We start from the raw sequence: 20532 nt of genomic DNA on the forward strand, positions 1-20532 counted from the left end.
ATATTCAAATTACCTACGCACTTTCAAATGCCCCATTGTGCTTGCTTTATAGAGTATAACAGCACATACACACACGCATAAGCACACACACACACACACACACACACACGCACATGCATTTGATATGTATGCATGACGTATAAATTTTGTAAACAATTTGTTAGTGCGAAAGAGCAACGGCAGCTGGTGTGGCCAGCCAACAATGCAAAAAACGGTTTTTAAGTGGTTTTTCTCAGCCATTTAATTTTCACATTTTCACGTTTCTTGCCAATGTTTTGAAGCGAGTGCGAAGCGAATCGAATCAAATTATTAAATACCAATTGAAAATGATGTTTTGTTTGTTTATTAAACGAATAGGAAAAGACACAAAACAGTTCCAAATGGTCGCAGCAGCAGCGATTAGATGTTGGAAAGGGAGTCGGGGAAGCAGAGAGAAAACACACACACGCACACACATAACTGAAAGTCAATGTACAAAAATCAACAGACTGCGACTGCAACGACAACTGCGGCGACGACAAATGTTTCAACTAAATGGATGCGAATGCAGTGACGCCATTGACCTGTGCCTGGAAGCGCCGCATCAAAGCTGAATGAACTTCCAAAATGGAAGCAGCATTTGAAGCTGGAGCCCCATTTGACTTGACAACTTCCAACGCACGCACGCAAACAGAGAGAGCGAGAGAGTGAGAGCAAAAGAGAGTTGCGAAAGCGTAGCCAGCTGTAAAAGACGTCACAAGGCAGCCTCGTTTTACGGCGAAATTAAGACGAATAATCATCATGAGATGTGCGTCGATGTGTGCTGTCATTCACAACTGAGGCCGCACGGCAAAGTGGGCGGGCGAATTGAATGCCGGACGACCAAAAAAAAAAGTTTAGTTAGACAAGTTAACTGTAAATCATTAAATTGGGATAGATCAGTTTAGGCAAAAGCTACTTAATATTTGGAATGACACTATACTTATGAAGAGCACTGTAGGGATATGTATGTATATACATACTTACATGCATACATACGTACACCATATCTGTTGGGCATAGCTGATAACTAAGGCACCGCAGTAGTTCTTGTTACTGTTGTTGTTGTTCTGCTCGCACCCATGCCCTCTGTCGGCGACAACAACAAACCGACATTAAAATCAGAAAACGCAAAATAAGAGAATGATTAAAAAAACAACAAGCATAACAAAAGAAAACTTAAAACAACAAAAGTCGCGCGCGCATGAAAAATAAAGAAAGAGTAACAACAACATTCAAGCAAAGTAAATGAGCCAACAAATATAAAAGAGTAGAAAAAACAAAAGCTAGAGAACGACTTCGACTTACAAACAGCAGCGACAGCGGCAGCCGCAGCAGCCAGACAGCAGAGACGACAATAACAACAACAGTACAGAAGCGCCAGCACTCAGAGCAGAAGGCAAATAAAACGCAAGAGCAAGCAGCAGAGCGCGCGACGACATGTGTATGTGTGTATAGTCGGCGGGGGCGCAGCAACAGTTACGGGGCAGACAGGTTACGTTATACGTGTGTGAGTGCGCTGGCATATTCATGTATATATACATATATATATATATATATGTATATAAGTGTATGTGCGTTTATGTGTCTGTATGTGTGCCTGGGTAGGTTCAAGGAGTCAAGGAAATTCGCAAAAAAACCACAGCAGAAATTACAATATACATATGAAGCAGCCTGATGACAATTACAGACACACATACTTGCGCTCACGTGTATGTATGTGTTTGCGGAGGGGCGAAAACGAAACTTGTCGAGGTCGAGCATACAAAACCACTCGAATAATACGTACGTATGTGTACAAACCGAGCGAAAGATAGAGAGCGAGAGAGGAAAACAGTGAAAGCACACAGCGTTTACATATACACATGGTTGATAACGAATGAAAAAAGCAAAATTTACAAACGCAAGGTGTCCAATTAGACCACTCAACAGCAATTAGCTTTTCTTCTTTGGCTTATTTGCGTTTTACTGGAGTTGCTATGACGTTCGCAGTCAAACAAACACACACACACATACACTAGCACACATGGGTTTGCGGGCAAAAGCTGAGCGCACACTCACACACACGCACATTACAAACACATACATATGTAGCTATGCAATCGAAAAACGTCACGACTTCCAAGTGGAAAAGCGTATGTAGTTTTCGCCGTCATTTTGGCTGCGAGAAAACAAAAAAAAAATACACCAGCATAATTGCCATTCATGAATATTTTTTGCTTCCGCATGTCGCCGCACATATATATATATATATATATATATATATATATATATATATATACACACACAGTCACACACCAAATCAAATAAGAAATTACATTTGCACACGCATACATGCATATGTATGTGTTTATAATTGATATTTAGTAGGAAGCGCCTCTTCCTCTCCCTCTAGCTCTATAACATATTTTTTTGTTGTTTCTACTTTTCCAGCCGCAGCAGCCGCCCAATCAGCAATAGCAACAATAACAAACACTGCCTCAAATATGAAACACTTTGTTTAATCTTTGTTTCATTCCAATTTGATTTTTGCTTTTTGCTCTTAGAGTACACACTACGAATGCTTTCTATCTTTTATATTAAATTTTGTTTCAATATTTCATTTTTTTCATTTGTCGCCAGATTTCTTTTCACGTTGATTTGTATTACATATATAAATATGCATATATACACATATATAAGTATATAATTATATATTTATATATGTTTATATATATGAATTCTTATCACTTGTGCCTTGTTATTGCCTTTTGGCTTTTGCTGGTTGTTTTCTCGCTTGCACTGAACTTGAACGCGTGGGCGTAGCATGCGCCGCGATTTATATTATCAAGTGCCTTCGCTTTCGGCTATTGGAATTTTTTTTATATTGTTTAAGTGGCGATTCTTATACGATTTTAGCGCGAAGCGTAGCCCACCTGCATACGAAGCAAAAACTCGGCACCAACTGATTGGCATTTCGTTCTCTTCACATACACAAACTCACACACTCGCACGCACACACACGCATTTACTCTCTTGTTCACACACAGTGTTGCATGCGACCATTGATCGGTCTGTTAAATAATGACACCACTCTGTTAAGTTCAGAAAATTTCTCTGTTAGTATTTATTCAAATAAGTTGGCAGCACACATCTGTACTTGGCGGGCATTATGAACAAAATTTAAGTATTCTTTCTTCCACAGGTTAATTGAATGTCCGATAATGTATTGCACATCAAATGGTGCAATGCAATTAGTTAAAGCACTTTTGATTCTGACTGATCCCAACAGTAATCTTTGTTAAATTATAGCATAGCTGAACGCCTAGTCAGTGGCGTCATTGTTAAACAGGGTTTCGTATATTTTCTTCCAGCCGTCGTTCGTGCGTTCGGCACTTTCTCTGCCAACTTTTCGCTTAGCAACGTCTTGGGCAACTCTCGTGCCTCATACCAATGCGGATTGACACGTTTCACCCAAAAGCTGCTACCCAAATGCAGACCACTTAGCAATTTGGCAACGCAACCGACATTCACCATTCTGTTGTTTGGCTCTTAATTTTTGTCTAATTCTTTGTTCTTTGTGTGTGTGTGTATGGGTGGTTTGATTAGGTTCTTGATTATTTTTTTTATTGTTAATACTGAAATACCAAAAAAACTTATATTACGGAAATTTAATGTTTACCGTTCGAAAGCCTAAGTTAAGTGTGCTCAAATTTGACAACTTCGATTTAAACACGAAAAATTTAAAATTTGAGTTTAAATTACGCGCCTGCTCAACTGCTCAATAAAGAAAAAAGTCAACAACAACAGCAACAGCTAAGCGAGAGAGCTTAAGAGAGACAGTGAATGCGCCCTGTGTAGATTTCCAATTGGAGTTCCAATTCGAAACCTTGCGCTGGAACTGAAGCCGCAATGAATGAAATGTTCCATTGTGACCGGCAAGGAAGGCGAAAAACTGCGCATGCGACAGCACCAAACGTGACGTCAGCAGCGAAAGCTCTAAGTGTAAACACGTGGGCGCGCTTTTAAACTAAACAGAAAGAGAAACAAAACAACAGCAACAAAAAACAGCTGAGATGCTGCGGCGCTTTGCTTTGCGTGTCAACGTTTTTTGGACTCCCGTAACTAAAGCTTTGCAAACAACAATTATGGCACAAGGCGTAGATTCAAAATTTTAAATGTTTCAACTCTACAAATTTCAAGTTAAAAATTACATTCTATTCATTAGCTATTTGCAATTCATTTCACAATGATGGTACGACGTCGCGGCATGGGAGCTGGCCTGAGCGCCTTCCAGCAACCACCGCCTCAGCAGCATCCAGTTCAGCAGCAGATGGGCCACCTTAACATGTCCTGGCTGAGCGGTGCAACGCCCCAATGGACGCCGCGTCGCGACACGTTCGTCTCGAACGTGTGCAACAAAATGGTGGGCGCTGTGCCACGCATGCCGAAGCTACGCGCGCCCGAGCCGAGCAGCCGTAAGCTAAGCCGCCTGCGGCGAAATCTAATGAACATTTCGCCGCAATTCACAAGCACAGCGAATTGGCAGCAGCCTGTGCAGCGAGCACAGCCCAAGCTGTGGTACAGCTCGAATACGCACATTCAGCCGAATTCGCCGCTGTGGTCGCATTCGATTATGACGGCCTATGCGAAGGGACAGCAGCAAACAATTAACGATATATCGGTGCAGCTGAAGCAACAGCTGCGCCAGCTCAGGCAGCAATGCCTGCGTAATCAACAGCAGCAGCAGCAACAACAGCAGCGGCAGCTACATAAGCAGCAGCAACAGCAGCAGCAACAGCGACAGCAACAACAACAGCATCAGCAACAGCGCCAACAGCAGCAGCGACAGCAGCACCATAAGCATTTTAAGCCTAGTTTTGTGCCGTTCAATTTTGGCAAATGCGCAAATAATTTAATCAGCTGTCTGGAGAGCAATGCCGCTTTTGCGCACAAGCAAGCGGCAAACTTAAATGCTATGCAGCAGCAGCAACAGCATCAACAGCCGCAACAGCAGCAACAGCAGCAACAACATATGCAGCAACAACATATGCAGCAACAGCCTCCCCAGCTGCCCCCGCAGGATGCCTACAGTTTTACGGATGGCTTTAACTATGTGAAGCTGGCCAAGCATATGGCCAAAAAGATTATGGAATCACCGGAGATCGCGCCCAAATCGCCGGTGAGCCCACAAGCCGTTCATAATGTGAGCAGCACAACGTTAATTAACCAATTCATGGCACAAGTAGGTCGCCAGCAAATCGAATCCGAGTTCAAAGACGACAAGCTAACGGTCAATCAAGGCCAAGATATCGATGCGAATCTGAAGTATATAACTGAGCGGCTGTTGGCTGATTTGTCGGAGATCTTGAAGGGCAAGCAGCAGAAGCGGGCAAGCCTATTGTCCGACCAAAATGACAGTCTGGCAACGCTGCAGCAGTCAGAGCAGAACGTTGTCGATGAAGAAAGTGTTGCATCGCTGTGTCAAGGGTTGGAGCTAAAAAGTATTAAGTCTGATGACAGTGTGGCAACGCTCAAAACTTCACATGAAGATGAAACGTGTGTTGCCAACAGTCCGTCAACTTCAGGGAAGCCTGGCAACTCTATAAGTCAGACAATAGTGCAAAGTGTAAGTCATTCGGCGGACAGTCTGGCATCACTGCTGCGTGCGGAGCCACAAGTGTCACGGCAATGCTCTAAGCTGTCAGTTAACAGTTTGGCAACGCCGTGTCCATCCGAAGAGAACTTGCCGCAACCAAAAATGGTTATATTACAACACAAGTCAATGCCGTCTAGCAACAGTCTGGCAACGTCGTGTCTGGCATGCTCTGAGCTGTCCGAATCACTTAAAATGCAAACGAAAAACCGTCTGGCAACACCGCCGCGATCAGAAGTGCACCTGTCACCGCTAAAGCAGCCTGTCAGCTATGTGGCAAAGATGGAGCAGCCGGCTCTGGAACTGTCGTCGCTAAGGCCTAAGCTCAACAACGGTATGGCAACGCCATGGCAGTCCGAGGTGGATGAACCATTGCAAAGTTCACCAAACGCCACAAAGCCCCCCAGTCTGACAACGGTGCAAGAAGAAATCGAGCAGAAGAAGAGTAGTCACGAAGAATTGAGCGATCTGGCAACGGAGGATGTGGAAAGGCAATGCATTCAGCACGAGTTCAATCTAACAATCAAACAGTTAGAGCTCTTGCAAGAGATACTGCTGGAAGAGGATCGGCAACAAAACTTTTTGGAATGGTCAACGGTACAAAATCCCGATGATCCGAATCCGAAGGAAGTCGATACGAATCAATTGTGGAGGTCGCTGATGTTGAAGCTGCTGCAACAACCTCATAGGGACGGCGAGCGCCTGACAGCGGGCAATCGCACAGCAACTAACAGCGAACTGCCCATCTATCTGATGGATGCTGCCGACGACGAGGACATAGATGCGCCAGTGTACAAAACGAGCCTAAGTCGAACGAGGAAGAGGCCTAAGCGAAAGGCCAAAGTTAGGAATACGGTTATACCCAGTGGGTATAAGCATAGGACGAAGCGTTTTCCGCTGAGAGATCGGGAGGTAGAGCTCATGCGCATGAATACGCGATGGCCCCTGCATTGGCCCAGTCCGCGTGTCATACATCACATGAACAGGAAGAGGAAGAAGATGGTGTTACGCGGTCTGTGCGGCTCACGTCTATTTAACTTACAATCCGCCTCAACGAAGCACCGATCGAGGCCAAAGAGTCAAAAGAAGAAGGCACGTCACCGCATGCATAAACCCCTTTTGAACCAACCACCCTTTACAAGAAACTATTCGGAATTTTGGTTCCACTAAGTCAACATCCTATATATATGTATATATAACTATATGTGCGCATGGATCGCACATAAGAACACATCATAGTTAATGGAGTCTTTAACTGTGATCTGATCTCATGTGCAATCCATGCAGCATATATTTCTATATATATATATGCATATAAGCAGATCGATCGGTTATAAATACTTCAATAAAGTTTGAGTCGAACCAAGCCAAAATCTATCTTTTCTCTCCATTCCCTCACTTACATGAATCAATTGTATGGTGGAATCATGGAAATCAAGTATGGGGCAAATCTGTCTGCTTTTTAGGCATCCTTGTAGAATCCACCTTAGTTCTCTATTAGACATCTATTGAAACTAGGTAGTCTGTAGTCAAAACTTAGCTATACTTATCAAATCGGCTTTGTTTTCATTTCGATTGTAGCTTGTAGAATATTTATTTGTTAAATTCTTTGTTTACACATGTCGAATAGTATAGATAATGTGAGCCGTATCATATAACAGAATTAGTGTGCCCTTTTCGTAGTTAATGATCAAGACGACAATGGCTAAAAGTCTGATCTGTGCAAACGATCTTCGCAAAGATCAGGATGAAGATCCTACAGATTCTAAGCGTCTACAGGAACAGTATTCCGGTCTATGTCAAAAGACGCACACGACAATTTACCAGAAGCCGTGTTTGGAAGAATCTACAGAGTCGCACCAGAACTACAACTGGCAATTGTCCCAGAAGTTGCCTAACATATCTTGCCAGGAGGAGAACCAGATACCGTTACAGAGTCCAGCTCCGAAGTTATCTGAAGAGACGTACAAGGAAATTAATCAAGAAACGAACAGCGATCTATTTGTTAAGTTGAGCGAGGAGCGGTATCAGCAATCATTCCATAACTTATACCCGAAGTTATCGGAGGAGCCGTACCACGAAGTGTCCAAGGACGCATATTCAGAGCTGTCTAAAGAGCCCTACCAGGAGCTGTCTCCAGCAAAGTATCGGAAGTTGTACCCGGAAAAGTTCTCCCATGTGGCAGCATCTAACGAAAAGTACCCGAAATTGTGTACAGAAGAGTACGTAAAACCATGGGCAGACCAACATGAAAAGTCGTACCAGGAGTTGTCGGAGAAGTCGAATTCAGAGATGTACCAGCAACTTTCTGAGGCAGACTATCCCGGTCAGTCCCCAAAATTGTGTATGGAGGAGTACAGAAATCCCTATCCAAATCAACATCAAAATCCATACCAGGAATTCTTCGATGAGTCGACTCCAGAGGATTATCCGAAAGGATACCAGGATATTTCTCAGGGGTCGTATCAGCAGTTATACCAAGAACAGTATTTGCTTTACAATGAAGAGTCGACTTCAGAGCTGCCTCCAACGCAGTCTCTAGAATCTTTGTCTAGGCAGAAATATCCCCAATTAGCTGAGGAGTCTTACCACCAGATTCCGGAGTTGTCACATCAAAGTTTCTCTAGGCTGCAGGGCTCCAACCATTTAAAGAATTGTTCCATCAACTTTTACCAGGAAACGAGAATGACACGGGTTGTTATTAACAGTGCCCCAGTTCGTAAGTCCGCAGGCATGGGCTATTTGCAAACCAATAATACCTCGAGAAGACCAGAGGGTATAAATCAAGTGGAGAGGCGTAAGGCCAGAGCTTCTCCATGTGGAAAGTGTAGTTCCCCACAAACTTGCGAACGAAATAGCAATCGCAGTCGTTCACCAGCAAATGCACAGTGTCCACGTGCAGCTGCTCCCCAGCCTTGTCGTCCACCAACTGATGTCCGTTTCCGTGATCCGTCTCCCAACGATCATCGATCTCGGCCGAGCCATGGACCGCGATCCATACCAAGAAACGAAACTAATTGGGAGGCCTACGACGTTGAACCAAATCAAGCTCAGCATACCGCAAAGGCACCAAATTCTTTGGATACGGCTGGACGACCAAACACGGTTCGAATGTGCTGTGAAGCCTGCAATAATTCATCACCGCAGCGTTGTGATAAACCAAAACGTGAGAAGCCACCGCCAAAGCCGTTCTGCAAGCCGTGTAGCTCGCCGAAGCCCAACGCAAATCGTAATGAAGCTGCCTCACAGAATTTGCACGAGCCTAAACAGCCTCCGCCCGTAACGCCTAGGAAGTGTCATTGCGATAAGGGATGCGTTACAGACCCACCACCACCACCACAGCAGTCGCCGAGGCAGTGTGATCGAGTGTACCCGAATAGTGAACCAGCCGATTATAGCGGCTGTAGCAACTCGTATGGTGCAGCCCCGTCTAAAGGGCCTAATCACAATTATCATGAGGCGACCCATGGCAATTTACAGCTTTGTCCGCGTTGCGAAACTCTCTTCGAGCCCAGATCGACTAGAGCGGAGAGCAACCAATCAGAATACGAGTCATACTTGGGCTTAGTGCCCTGTCCTAGCTGCAATGATTGCGCATTAGCCGCACCGGTAAATGAATTGGAGTCGAATGAATCATGTGACTATACGGAATATGTAATCAAGAAACGAAATACCGTGGTCAGTCCAGCCAGCGATATCGCTTGCATGAATCCCTCGTGTAGCAAGGCGAAACGGAAGAAACCGAAAATTGATTATAATGTTTACGGCTATCGACCCTGTGAGGCGCCACAGCGCATCGAACAGTCATTCTGCATAGACGACTGCAAAGTGGACTACATGGAGCTACAATCCGGTAGCGGAAGATTTTTTAAAAATCCCATAACTGTCTCTAGTTGCAATTGCAATATGCAGAAACGGATTATACCCGAAAAGAGAAGAAAATCTGCAATACCGTTCTGTGAATATACTGGCGGCCGAGCGCAGGACATGAATGATAGACGAGAGCCCAGCCCTGGCTTACCCCCACTCAACAATAATGCCTGCTGCACGAATTTTGTGCCCGCGCAGTATTTCCAGGAGAGCAGCAGTTCACCCAAAAGAAATCACAGATTCTCCTCGGGAGTAAGCATGCACTTTACGTATGTCTACAGATCTAGCTTGACTCACATTCCTATTTTCATTACAGCTAGCGCCTAGGTCCTCCAGCAATACCCAGCGCTCACGTAGTCAGCCACCCAGCAACTCTTTTGTAAGCAGCTCTAGTTCGAATGAGTACTTTTTTATCTTTTTTTATCCATTAACAAATTCTTCTATTGCAATCCCTCAGACGCCCATAATGCCAGAGAGCAGCTTGCATTTGACAAAGCGACGCTTCAAGCTACCCAAACGACGTCTTTCTGGCTGCGGCGTAAGCGTAAACTATATCTAATATATATATCTATATATCAATTTTAATTTCATTTACAGCTTAGCATGAAGAATCGTCGCTTTTTCCCATTCAAACTTTATTCAAACCTAATGCCAAGTGTGAGTTAATGCTTAGATTAATATTATTCCATTCTGAAACCTTTCCCTTGCCACAGCATCAATCGATTTTCACGCTGAAGTCTTATCGTACGCCCATAGCTAAGCCCTGCACTTTGCCGGTGTCGACCAAGGCGCTGCGTTTATCCGAATGCCTGTGCCACAAGTGCAAGCAGCGGTGTCGCGGTGGCAAGCTGACAGCGAGTACGAATAGCTCCTACAGCACCAGAACTACGAAAGTTTCCAGGCCTAGGCTAGAGACTCAAACCGCTGCTAATCGATCCAGCCAGGCCTCTAGCTCCAAGCCCAATCGAACCCAATCGACGGCAATAAAACGCGAGAAGGTCTCAATTCAAACACAAACCCCTTCACACTCTAAGCATTCACGATCTTCGCGTTTTCGCGATCAGTTCTCCCAGGCCGCAATCAGAGCTAAGCCACGCCCAGATCTACCCGCCAGATATCAGCTCCATTCACAGCATCAAAATAATTCCAAATCAACTTCTCGCGCAGCAACTCGTAATACATCGGTGTCCGGGCGGGAAAAAACCGAACAAACTCCAAGGCGACAACAACAACAACAAAAGGGAGTAGCTGAAAAGCCGCAGAATCGAACGGACGGAACTACGGCACCAAGACAGGAGCAATCACTAGAGATTGGGCAAGCTCTGGAGCCAAAACGTTTGCTGGATCAAGAGGCGGAGGTACGGCTAGTGCAGTACCAAATGGACAGCAAGAAGAAGAGCTCCAAGCAAACACCACGTCCGCCACAAGTGCCGGATGACCCAGTGCAGGTGGTGCCACAGTTCCATATGCAGTCGCATGGCAGTACCGGATGCATGGGCACAAGCCTCCATCATTTCTATCGTGGCAGCTTTCTGTCCATCCGTCCCACGCTACCGTCGGAGAATACCCAAGTTGCCACCAGGCAACGTCACTCGCTCCTGCATGTCGCGGAGAGCATACTCAGGCCAGACATGATGCAGTTCCCCCAGCCGCGGTGCTCGTCCTTTGTGGTGCCCAACAAATGGCAGGGTCTTGCCAACTTGAATAGCTTTATCGGCGCCACGGCGATTGTCGACCTGGAAACCATGAACGCACGACGCACTGGCAACAAAAACGGCGGCTGGTTGCGGTCCTGGCGCAAGCTCCTGCCCAATTGGCTGAGCCATAGCAAAATAAAGACAACGAGTGCATAGCCAACGCTGTCAGAAAATAGAAAAAAAAACAACAAAAAACTAAAAAATTACAAAATTTTGCCCAAGTTTCAGAATTTTAACAAAGTATGGCACGTTTCGGCTTCAGAAAAATTATAAACCACTACAAAAACTCCAAGGAGCACAGAAGCCGAGCAACCGAACAGAAGTTTGACGCTCCGTCGAGTCAGGCAGATCAGGATGTTAGCTGTGGGGACGAGATCGCCTCGGCAGCCACTGAGCTGGAGATCGAATCGTTGCCAAGCCAAGAGCACTTTTACGCCGAGGATGCCGCAGAGCAGCAGCCAACAGCAGCCGAGCCACAATTGCTGCTGGACGATTTCACCTTGCCACCCATGCGTAAAAGTACGAGAGAGTATCGCCCCAACTTGAATGTCAACCGAAGCAGATCGCGCCGACCGAAACCCATGAGGCAACAGAACGTACCGAGGCGCTCGTGTGCCATTTGCAGAGAGCGAGAGGTCAATGTGCGCTTGTCAGCCGATGGATGTATTTGCGATAGATGCAATTCGACGATTCGTGCAACTTTTGAGAATTTCATGGATAGATCGCAGCGCTTTCAGTCGGGCCAACAGCACCAGGAGGAGGACAACCAAGGGGAGCAGCAGACACAGGCAGATGAAGCTCAGCGCCGGCAGTCGACTCAAAGTCAACCGGGAGAGCCAAAGCACCTAGATAAAGGACAGCAGGCAGGCAATGGCCAGCACAGAGCACGGCAGCCGATTATTCCGAAGGATGTGCCGCCCTTCAGCATTGTTGTGCTGCAGGATTGTGATAATAGCAATCAACTCATTGAGCAGCTGACAAGTGTTTTGTCTCAAATCCTGCCGCAGCAATTCAGAAATGCCAGCACCAACAACAACACTGCCAGTTGCTGCCAAAGTAACGGCACTAAGAGGAGCAACTACAGCAACTACTACAATGCGAGCAGCTACAGCAACAGGAACTTTGAGTACAACAACAACAGCAACAATGGATATGGAAATGATTGCTCGATTAATCGGTTGGTAAAGTTTAAGGAACCTTTGAACTACCACAGATATGCAGACTTAGTTTGGGGTAAAAGGAAGCAGAGGAATCTAGGGAAGGTAGAAAAGGAATCTTCGCCTAACTGTTATAGATGTAGATCCTGGATAGGAAAACGTTTAATTTACTATATGATAGTATTGATGAGTAGCAGCTAGCTAGCTTATATATCCAAAGTCCTTATAAGTACCCAATCTCAAATTCAAATGGTTTTTTAAATAGGATAAATCCTCGTATTAAGTCTATTAGGCTGTTAAAAAGAACTGTCCTGATATAAGATTATTTCAAATCCTTAGTCAGTATGTTTTCTCTAGGTATAATTCACAGTCTAGCTATCTAATGTAGACTTAACAACACCATAGCAGAGTAAAAACTCCTAAATGCTTACCAAATTGACACTTAACTATACTTTATTTCCATCTAGCCCCCTAAGTCCAACGAATACATGCACTTGTTGTCCATCGTCCTACTACATGAATGAACCAGCAGCTACTAGCAATGCGTGTAAGTAAAGCCCAAAATCGAATAATGAAATATTTCAATCAAATCTCTCCAATCTCTGGTACAGCGCCTTGGCAATATAGTTGTTTATGTGATAATGATGTGGCTGGATCACAGCAAAGCAGCAAAGCAATGGGCAGGAGCAACAAAGGCAATAACAAAAGAAAAACTAGTGCCAAAAACAATAATAGGAATAGGATGAGCAAAGCTAACGGCAACGACGATTGCGACTTTTTGGCATATGAGGACGATGATAGAAACGACTGTCGTGCCTGTGATTGTGATTCTTGTAAAAAGAGTCCCGAGAATGAGATGCTTCTCAAGCTCTTCGTACAGGTAATGGAGATGTTCATAAACTCGACCAAACATCGCGAGCAGCCCAGGAAAGACAACAAATCGAAGAAGGGCAAAGATGGAAACGCTAAAGATGGCTCGAAAAAAGGCAAGAAAGGCAAAGACAAATCGGAGGGTGATAAGGAAAAGCCGGGAAAAGATAAACAAGGCAAATCAAAAGGTAAACAAAACGCTAACGGCAATACTCAAATTAATAATTCAAATCGGATTCTGCCCGAATCGGATAAACAGCACGCTAGATGCAATTGTCCGCCGGAGTGCAAGGCCAAACAACAGCAGTCCGGCTGTGGCCGACCCGAGGCAGTTAAATTCAAGTGTGGCAAGTATCTGGATCGAGTGGATGCAGGTGATGCCACCAAATGTGGCAAGGCTGCCTTTACATCTGGCAACAGTGGCCAAGGGCAAACAGGCCTGCGGCCTGTGGCTCACTATCGACCCGGCGTTCTGCAGTATCCCATCGGCTATTTGCTCGCCAAGAATGGCGAGTGCGTACGCCGTAGTCTGGTCCGTACAGCGGCGGGTGCCACACTACATGAGCGGGTGTTCAGCGAAGTATTTACTTCATCCACGAATCCATATCGCAAAGACCATTCGAGGAATGCCGCTCGCTGTCGTTCCGCACAGTTTTCGCGTTGAGTACACAGATTACGCATTGTGTAGATCGTATATAGTATCTGATCCATCTATATGGGAGTCTCCTTCCATTTGGCATTATACCTATAGGGAACATATAATGCATAATTTGGCTCAGCTACGTTGTGGTTTATAGTTACAAAATTTCAAAAAAGGTAAACACAGATTCCGTACAGATCCGTATATGCTTCAGATCCATTATTCTATATATAATAAATTTGGTAGTACACAGAGGAAATTTTGGCTTTTTTTGACCACTCTTTTCTAAGCTCTACGATCTAGGGTCTACACTGAACGCTCTAGGCTATGTGCTCTACGCTCTATGATCTATGTAGACTCTATGATGATGATGACTCTATGATGATGACCTATGTATATGTTCTACGCTCTACACTCTACGCTCTAGAGTATCCGCTCTACACTCTAGGCTAGGTGCTCCACGCTCTAGGCTATACACTCTACGTTCTACGTTCTATTCTAGGCTATACGCTCTAGGCTATACGCTCTACGCTATAGGCTATACACTCTAAGCTCTAGGCCTTACGCTCTACGCTCTAGATTGTAGACTCTATGATCTAGGCTCAACACGCAAGACTATAGTTTCTAGGTTCTAGGCTCTACGGTCTAGCCTCTAGGTTCTACGCCCTTCAATTCCAATGCCCGCAGCAGTGGGAATTAGGAATCCCTGTCGAAGGCAGCAGGCTAAAGGATTTTGCATTTGCTGCTTCTGCTTCCGCTTCCGTTTCCGCTGGCCCAGATTAACTTTTTAGCGGCGCAAATCAAACGGCGCACAGCTACGAGACAAACAATTAACGCCACAGGCGTTTCCTCATACCCCAGCCAACCCGGGCGCAGAGTCACTAATCACCAACAATATTTGGTGTCGGACAATGGGTTCTTGGCTGGAACGAGTGTAGGCAGTGTATGGCAAGAGCTGTGCCATACCTGTAGCATATTTTGGGACGTGAGCGTACAATGGGCGCGTCGAGCTGTTTCCTGCGCTGCATTTCACACTGCCAGACGAGCATCTAATTGCCCACTGGCCACATGTCCTGCTGTGTGCGGACAACGGTAAACAGCCAGCCCAACAAGGGAAAATGTTAATTGCAGCTACCCAAACGCACTTTTCCACCAGTTGTAGCTGAGGCCAATGAGCAGGACATCCTTTTCCTTGTTTTTGTTGTTTGCCAACATTTGTTTTTACAGGCACGCATCGCTACCTCTCTTTCGCTCCAACTAAACACCCTCTCTTTCTACACACACACATGCATATATGTATTATTTTGTTTGTGTACAAAGTACGCGCCTTCACAGCATTTCCGCTCATCATTCGTAAAATTTTTGTCGGCCGCGCAAGCAACAGATGATGATGAACCCATCCCTTCTCTCCCTCTCCCTCTCCTCTACCATCGCCTGTGTTTCCTTTGCTTAAGCCCATGTGCTCCTGCTGCTGCTGCCGCTGCTTCTCCTGCTGTAAGTAATACAGGATGCATTTTGTGCAGGAAGTGCAATTGTTCAGTGTTTGCCTCAAATTTGAGCAAATGTTTGCGAAACGTGTTCGTGCGCGTACAGAATTGAATGTAAATCGATTTGCTGCCTTCGGAGAGAGGAATTACCCAAGACAAGCAGCTCAATTTTGTAGGGTAGACTGAAGTGCATAAGAAATTGTATATAAATAGCCATAAATATAGGAGGATTTGTCGCTTAGGGGCCCGAATTGCTATCTACTCAAGTAGGATTTCCTTTGGCATTTATTTAGCTTTTATTTAACACAAATATGGAATAGCAGAAAAAGTAGAAGCTTATTGAAATCCCTTTAACTATCCGCTGCATCAGATTACTTTTAAATCATTCATCATATTTCAATTCTAGGTCAGATAAGCAGCTTTACCCTATTCCAAAATTTTTTATGGAATTTCTAGCACCTTCTTCTGCGCTTAATCAACCAGCCTAATTTACAATTTATTCACAGTTGAAACTGCTAATATTATAATGTTTTGCAATCCCTTTACTTATCTGTCGCTCGCAAGCTTCCGCAAACTTCAGATCAGCTGAGCTTACTGATGCTATTTATATACGGTTCAACTTACATTGCGACAATTGTCAAACAATGGATCCTCAGTATTCTCTCTCTCTCCCTCTCCTTCTCTCCGTGTCTTTGTCGTTCTCTTGTTGACAGCAATTGGTGAGCTTTGCCTCAGTTACAGTTGTTGTTGTTGTTGTTGCTGCCGTCTGCCGTCTGCTGATTGTTCTTGGGCATGTTGCGGGTTTACTTGGGAAACAAACCATTTTACGTGACACATTTCCGAGTCGCTGTACACGTTGTAGTTGCCGTTAATCAGATTCACGGCGCATTTCTACACAAAAGTTCTTAAGGTTTTTATTTTTCTTTCATTCTTCTTACATTTTTTTGCTTCTCTCTTTATTTATTTTCATTGTTATCATTTGAAAATGCCTTAATCCGAATTTATGAAATGAAAGCGGAAGTCTGTGCGGCTTGTTTCCCATTCTTGTGCCCACGAGCATTTGATCTGGCTAGCTCTATCTCTTTCTCTTTTTACAAATCTACCTTGCTCTGTCCACCGAGGGGGGGTTTTCTCAACGTTTACGTTTTGTGTGTGTGGCATTTGAATGTCTCTCGGAATCTGTTGTATTTGCTTTTACGATCGCTTTTTATTCCCCCTCTTTATATATATATATATAGTATAAATATCTGTAACTTCTGGGCTTTAAGTTCTGTCTCGGCTCCACAAAAATTGGTGTTAATGATCGTTTTGCTTCTTCTTTGTTTTTTATGGCGGGGGCAGCTGCCAACACGAAATGACAAACGACTCCACGCCTATTTATGACGAGCCAACGAAATTACCGCAAGTCTGTCGAAACACTAGTAAAATTTTTAGGGAACTCCCCTCGGAACAACTAAATAGTTCCAGCTGAAAAGTTTATGGGATGACTGTTTATTGATTTATAGTTCGGGAAAGTGCCAATAAAATGGCAGTCCACGAGTCTGGCTAGGATTAGGCAAGGCGTGCCATATGGGATGTGCGGTGGTGTGTAGGCGGGTGGTTTATGTTTTCTCATCTCTTCTGCTGTTCCCCCTCAGCGCAGATCATAAAATTCACTTTTCTGTATATTTTGGTGCAGTTTTAATGTCCCAAACAGAGCCTGAACAGTTTTTAGCCATTAATCGTTTAGTCGAGGGTGGCTGCAGCGCTATATAACTGTATACATGGCTATATATAGCGGCACATTTGGTACTTGTGATAACATTTGATTAGCAGCGTCTGCTCTCGACATCCATGGGGTTTTCCCTAAAATGATTTTGGTCACTATATTTGGAACTTGATATATGAACGGCACACGCCCCTGAGTGCCTGACTGCCTGCCTTCCGCCCTTGTCGAGGGTACTGTCGCTGCCAGCTGTGAGATCTCAGATTGAGAAATGACTATTGGAAATTATCATCATTTTAGAGACTCTATTGTCTACCTATTGAAAGTACTTTATAAATGGCGTATTCCTATTATGCTCAAGTATTTGGGATAGGGCTCCACTGGATAACAATTCACAATTTTAATATATAGATATATAAATATATAGATATAACTACATATGAACAGTTCTCAGTGGCTTAAAGGATATCCAATAGTCTATCAATCTTGCATAGCACTTCTTATTGCCTGTCAAGCGTTTACTTCCTTATGCTTTACGCATTTCTTTTAATTATGCGTGAGCACAAATACCTGTAATTGAAAATAAACAGGCTAAGCAAATAGGTAAGGAATCACAAATATAGAAAAACACACATATATATGTATATATGCATGTCTGTCTGTATACATTCGTCTCGTCTATATATGCGGAATATTAACGCACAAGCCATAGAAAGTCACGTACCAGCAAACATGTATTAGTCGCTGAGCCTAAGCAAACATCCTTTGTCTTTGTCTGTGGGCTTCCTGTCCGATGCTTATCATGTGTGTGAGCATTCCACAATGCATTGTGTGGGCCAAGGGAAAACGATGGAAAGATGTGGAAAAACAATGGCAAAATGCAATTGGAGGCAGTCACCGAATGAGGCAGCTGGACAGGATGCCTAGTAGGCTAGAGGCGGATTAACGGCAGCTAGCTAGTAGTTTTCCTTTTCTTTTTGGCAGGATGTGTGCAGCTCAGACCAAATCGGATCACAGCGAGTTGCTTCTACAAGTAGCGCTAAGCGTAGAGAACTAATCATGCATCAGCGTCTGGATCCAGAGATAGAGACAGAGAGAGAGAGAGTGAGAGAGAGACAAGAGGCGACGCCTGCTATCAATTAGGCAGCCAATTAAAGCACTTAATTTATTTGGTCTGCGATCGATGTGAGCGATAAACAAGCCATTAGATGCAGGCACAAGAGGACTCTACCTTAAACTCTCTCGCTCTTACTCATGGTGTTTATCTCAGCTGTCTGCTCGCTCAGCGAAAGGCGAGCAGGTATCAAAAGCAGGCGGCGACAGGACAAACCAAAGGCATAAAGAACCGCTTGAGATACGTTCGGCAATTAGAGGTCCTTCGTATAGATAGAGATGATATTAGCTATAGATACAGCTGCATTGAACATATAGATAGATAATTGTATTTACAGGTGCAGTTACATTGAGCACCTAGAGATACAGATACATCTAAAGTTACAGATACATAATATGACTCATACTGAAGTTCAGATACACTGAACGTACAGATACACAGATACACAGATATAGATACACAGATACAGATACAGATGCAGATACAGATACAGATACAGATACGCAGATACACAGATACACAGATACAGATACAGATGCAGATACAGATGCAGATACAGATACAGATACAGATACAGATACAGATACAGATACAGATACAGATACAGATACAGATACAGATACAGATACAGATACAGATACAGATACAGATACAGATACAGATACAGATACAGATACAGATACAGATACAGATACAGATACAGATACAGATACAGATACAGATACAGATACAGATACAGATACAGATACAGATACAGATACAGATACAGATACAGATACAGATGCAGATACAGATACAGATACAGATACAGATACAGATACAGATACAGATACAGATACAGATACAGATACAGATACAGATACAGGTACAGATACAGATACAGATACAGATACAGATACAGATACAGATACAGATACAGATACAGATACAGATACAGATACAGATACAGATACAGATACAGATACAGATACAGACACACAGATACACAGATACAGATACGAAGATACAGATACACAGATAGAGTACACAGATACTGATACGCAGATACAGATACACAGATTTAGATACACAGATACAGATACACAGATACAGATACACAGATACAGATACACAGATACAGATACGCAGATACAGATACACAGATTTAGATACACAGATACAGATACACAGATACAGATACATAGATACAGATACACAGATACAGATACACAGATACAGATACACAGATACAGATACATAGATACAGATACACAGATACAGATACACAGATATATAGATACAGATGCACAGAAATAGATACACAGATACAGATACACAGATACAGATACGCAGATTTAGATACACAGATACAGATACAGATGCAGATGCAGATACGCAGATGCAGATACACAGATACAGATACACAGATACAGATACACCGATATATAGATACAGATACATAGATACAGATGCACAGAAACAGATACACAGATACAGATACGCAGATACAGATACACAGATTCAGATACAGGCACAGGTATAGCTAGTTTATAAATTAAGATACTTTAAACAACATCAGATACAGTTTCATTCTAAGGCTCTAGCCACAGATGCACCGAACAGCTGCCGAAACATTCTATGGCCAGAGCTACAATTACAGATAAATTCTATAGCTTCGCATAGATAGGAAGCCAGACAAAGGTGCAATCTTAAGTGAAAAACCCAATAGCTATAATTGCGTCGTTCGTGTTTAGATAATTTCTTTTGAATTGCCAGGCCGCAAAGGAGCAGCTGCTGCTGCCGTTGCCGTTGTCGCTGTCGTTGCTGTTGCAATTTGAACTCACGCACAGGACGCGCGTCCTCGTGCCTCGACAAGGGGGCGCGTCCCGGGCATTGGTTATTCCAATGAAGTGAACGGCAAGCCAAAAGGCCGCGTAACTCGAGTATTCCACTTCACGCTTGCCTATAAATTCGATGAAAGGATTCTGGCACTTAGCTGGCCCAAAACATATGCGCAGCTCTAACACATGCCCTAACATGCAGGATCAAATAGAAATACCACCCGAATGATCCTTTATCCATTTCTTGCTCGTCGTTTCATTTCGTTTGGCTGTCAGTTTGAAAAGGAAGTCGACACCGCAAAGCGCGCATTCAAATGTTCTGCTGCCGTGGAGGCAAAAGGATTTCCTGTAATTACAGAACGTCGTCTAGGCAGCATAATTAGTCAACACACAAACATATATATGTATATGTATATATGTATTTCATTGTATTGTGTTGCTAATGTATGTGGCACGTGATGGCCACCGAATTTGTTGCCTACTGCAATCGTTTATTAATATGTACATGAAAAAGATATT

At 43.9% G+C, this 20532-nt stretch overlaps 5 protein-coding genes across 12 annotated transcripts in view; 3 read left to right on the forward strand and 2 right to left on the reverse strand.

Annotated features, from left to right (window-relative positions):
- Positions 1-20532, reverse strand: part of Sik3 (Salt-inducible kinase 3) — a 48549-nt gene that overhangs the window by 19921 nt on the left and 8096 nt on the right. For 3 of the 8 annotated variants that reach the window (XM_018010396.2, XM_018010392.2, XM_089471091.1), the window contains exon 1: positions 2749-2975. The exons of 1 other annotated variant lie outside the window; for it this stretch is intronic. The gene's annotated coding sequence lies outside the window, so the exon portion shown is untranslated. Of the gene's footprint in view, positions 1-1005; positions 2170-2748; positions 3027-20532 lie in introns of those variants that run through there. 4 more of the 8 variants (XM_089471094.1, XM_089471092.1, XM_089471093.1 and 1 more) reach the window with 4 other exon arrangements.
- Positions 3096-3725, reverse strand: LOC108615725 (uncharacterized). Its single transcript, XM_018010431.2, has one exon. It carries the CDS (start codon positions 3532-3534, stop codon positions 3304-3306), a length of 231 nt encoding a protein of 76 aa, XP_017865920.1. The 5' UTR covers positions 3535-3725; the 3' UTR covers positions 3096-3303.
- On the forward strand, positions 3981-7026 carry LOC108615718 (uncharacterized). The gene has a single exon (XM_089471098.1). It carries the CDS (start codon positions 4247-4249, stop codon positions 6821-6823), a length of 2577 nt encoding a protein of 858 aa, XP_089327224.1. The 5' UTR covers positions 3981-4246; the 3' UTR covers positions 6824-7026.
- LOC108617587 (uncharacterized) lies at positions 7158-11376 on the forward strand. Its single transcript, XM_018013416.2, has 5 exons — positions 7158-9775; positions 9840-9902; positions 9981-10061; positions 10121-10180; positions 10237-11376. The coding sequence occupies exons 1-5, from the start codon at positions 7340-7342 to the stop codon at positions 11374-11376; spliced, it is 3780 nt and encodes a 1259-aa protein (XP_017868905.1). The 5' UTR covers positions 7158-7339.
- On the forward strand, positions 11463-14146 carry LOC108617588 (uncharacterized). Its single transcript, XM_018013417.2, has 3 exons — positions 11463-12397; positions 12845-12924; positions 12989-14146. The coding sequence occupies exons 1-3, from the start codon at positions 11463-11465 to the stop codon at positions 13909-13911; spliced, it is 1938 nt and encodes a 645-aa protein (XP_017868906.1). The 3' UTR covers positions 13912-14146.

This window comes from Drosophila arizonae, chromosome 5, assembly GCF_054131065.1.
Source record: "Drosophila arizonae isolate 15081-1271.41 chromosome 5, UAZ_ARI_1.0, whole genome shotgun sequence".
NCBI lineage: Eukaryota > Metazoa > Arthropoda > Insecta > Diptera > Drosophilidae > Drosophila > Drosophila arizonae.

Coding starts and splice junctions, on each gene's coding strand:
- LOC108617588 (XM_018013417.2), top strand. CDS start 11,463: ATGGCACGTTTCGGCTTCAGAAAAATTATAAACCACTACAAAAACTCC. Junction 12,398..12,844: donor AATGATTGCTCGATTAATCG/GTTGGTAAAGTT, acceptor ATTTCCATCTAG/CCCCCTAAGTCCAACGAATA. Junction 12,925..12,988: donor AGCAGCTACTAGCAATGCGT/GTAAGTAAAGCC, acceptor TCTCTGGTACAG/CGCCTTGGCAATATAGTTGT.
- LOC108615718 (XM_089471098.1), top strand. CDS start 4,247: ATGATGGTACGACGTCGCGGCATGGGAGCTGGCCTGAGCGCCTTCCAG.
- LOC108615725 (XM_018010431.2), bottom strand. CDS start 3,534: ATGGTGAATGTCGGTTGCGTTGCCAAATTGCTAAGTGGTCTGCATTTG.
- LOC108617587 (XM_018013416.2), top strand. CDS start 7,340: ATGATCAAGACGACAATGGCTAAAAGTCTGATCTGTGCAAACGATCTT. Junction 9,776..9,839: donor ATCACAGATTCTCCTCGGGA/GTAAGCATGCAC, acceptor TTTTCATTACAG/CTAGCGCCTAGGTCCTCCAG. Junction 10,062..10,120: donor GACGTCTTTCTGGCTGCGGC/GTAAGCGTAAAC, acceptor TTTCATTTACAG/CTTAGCATGAAGAATCGTCG.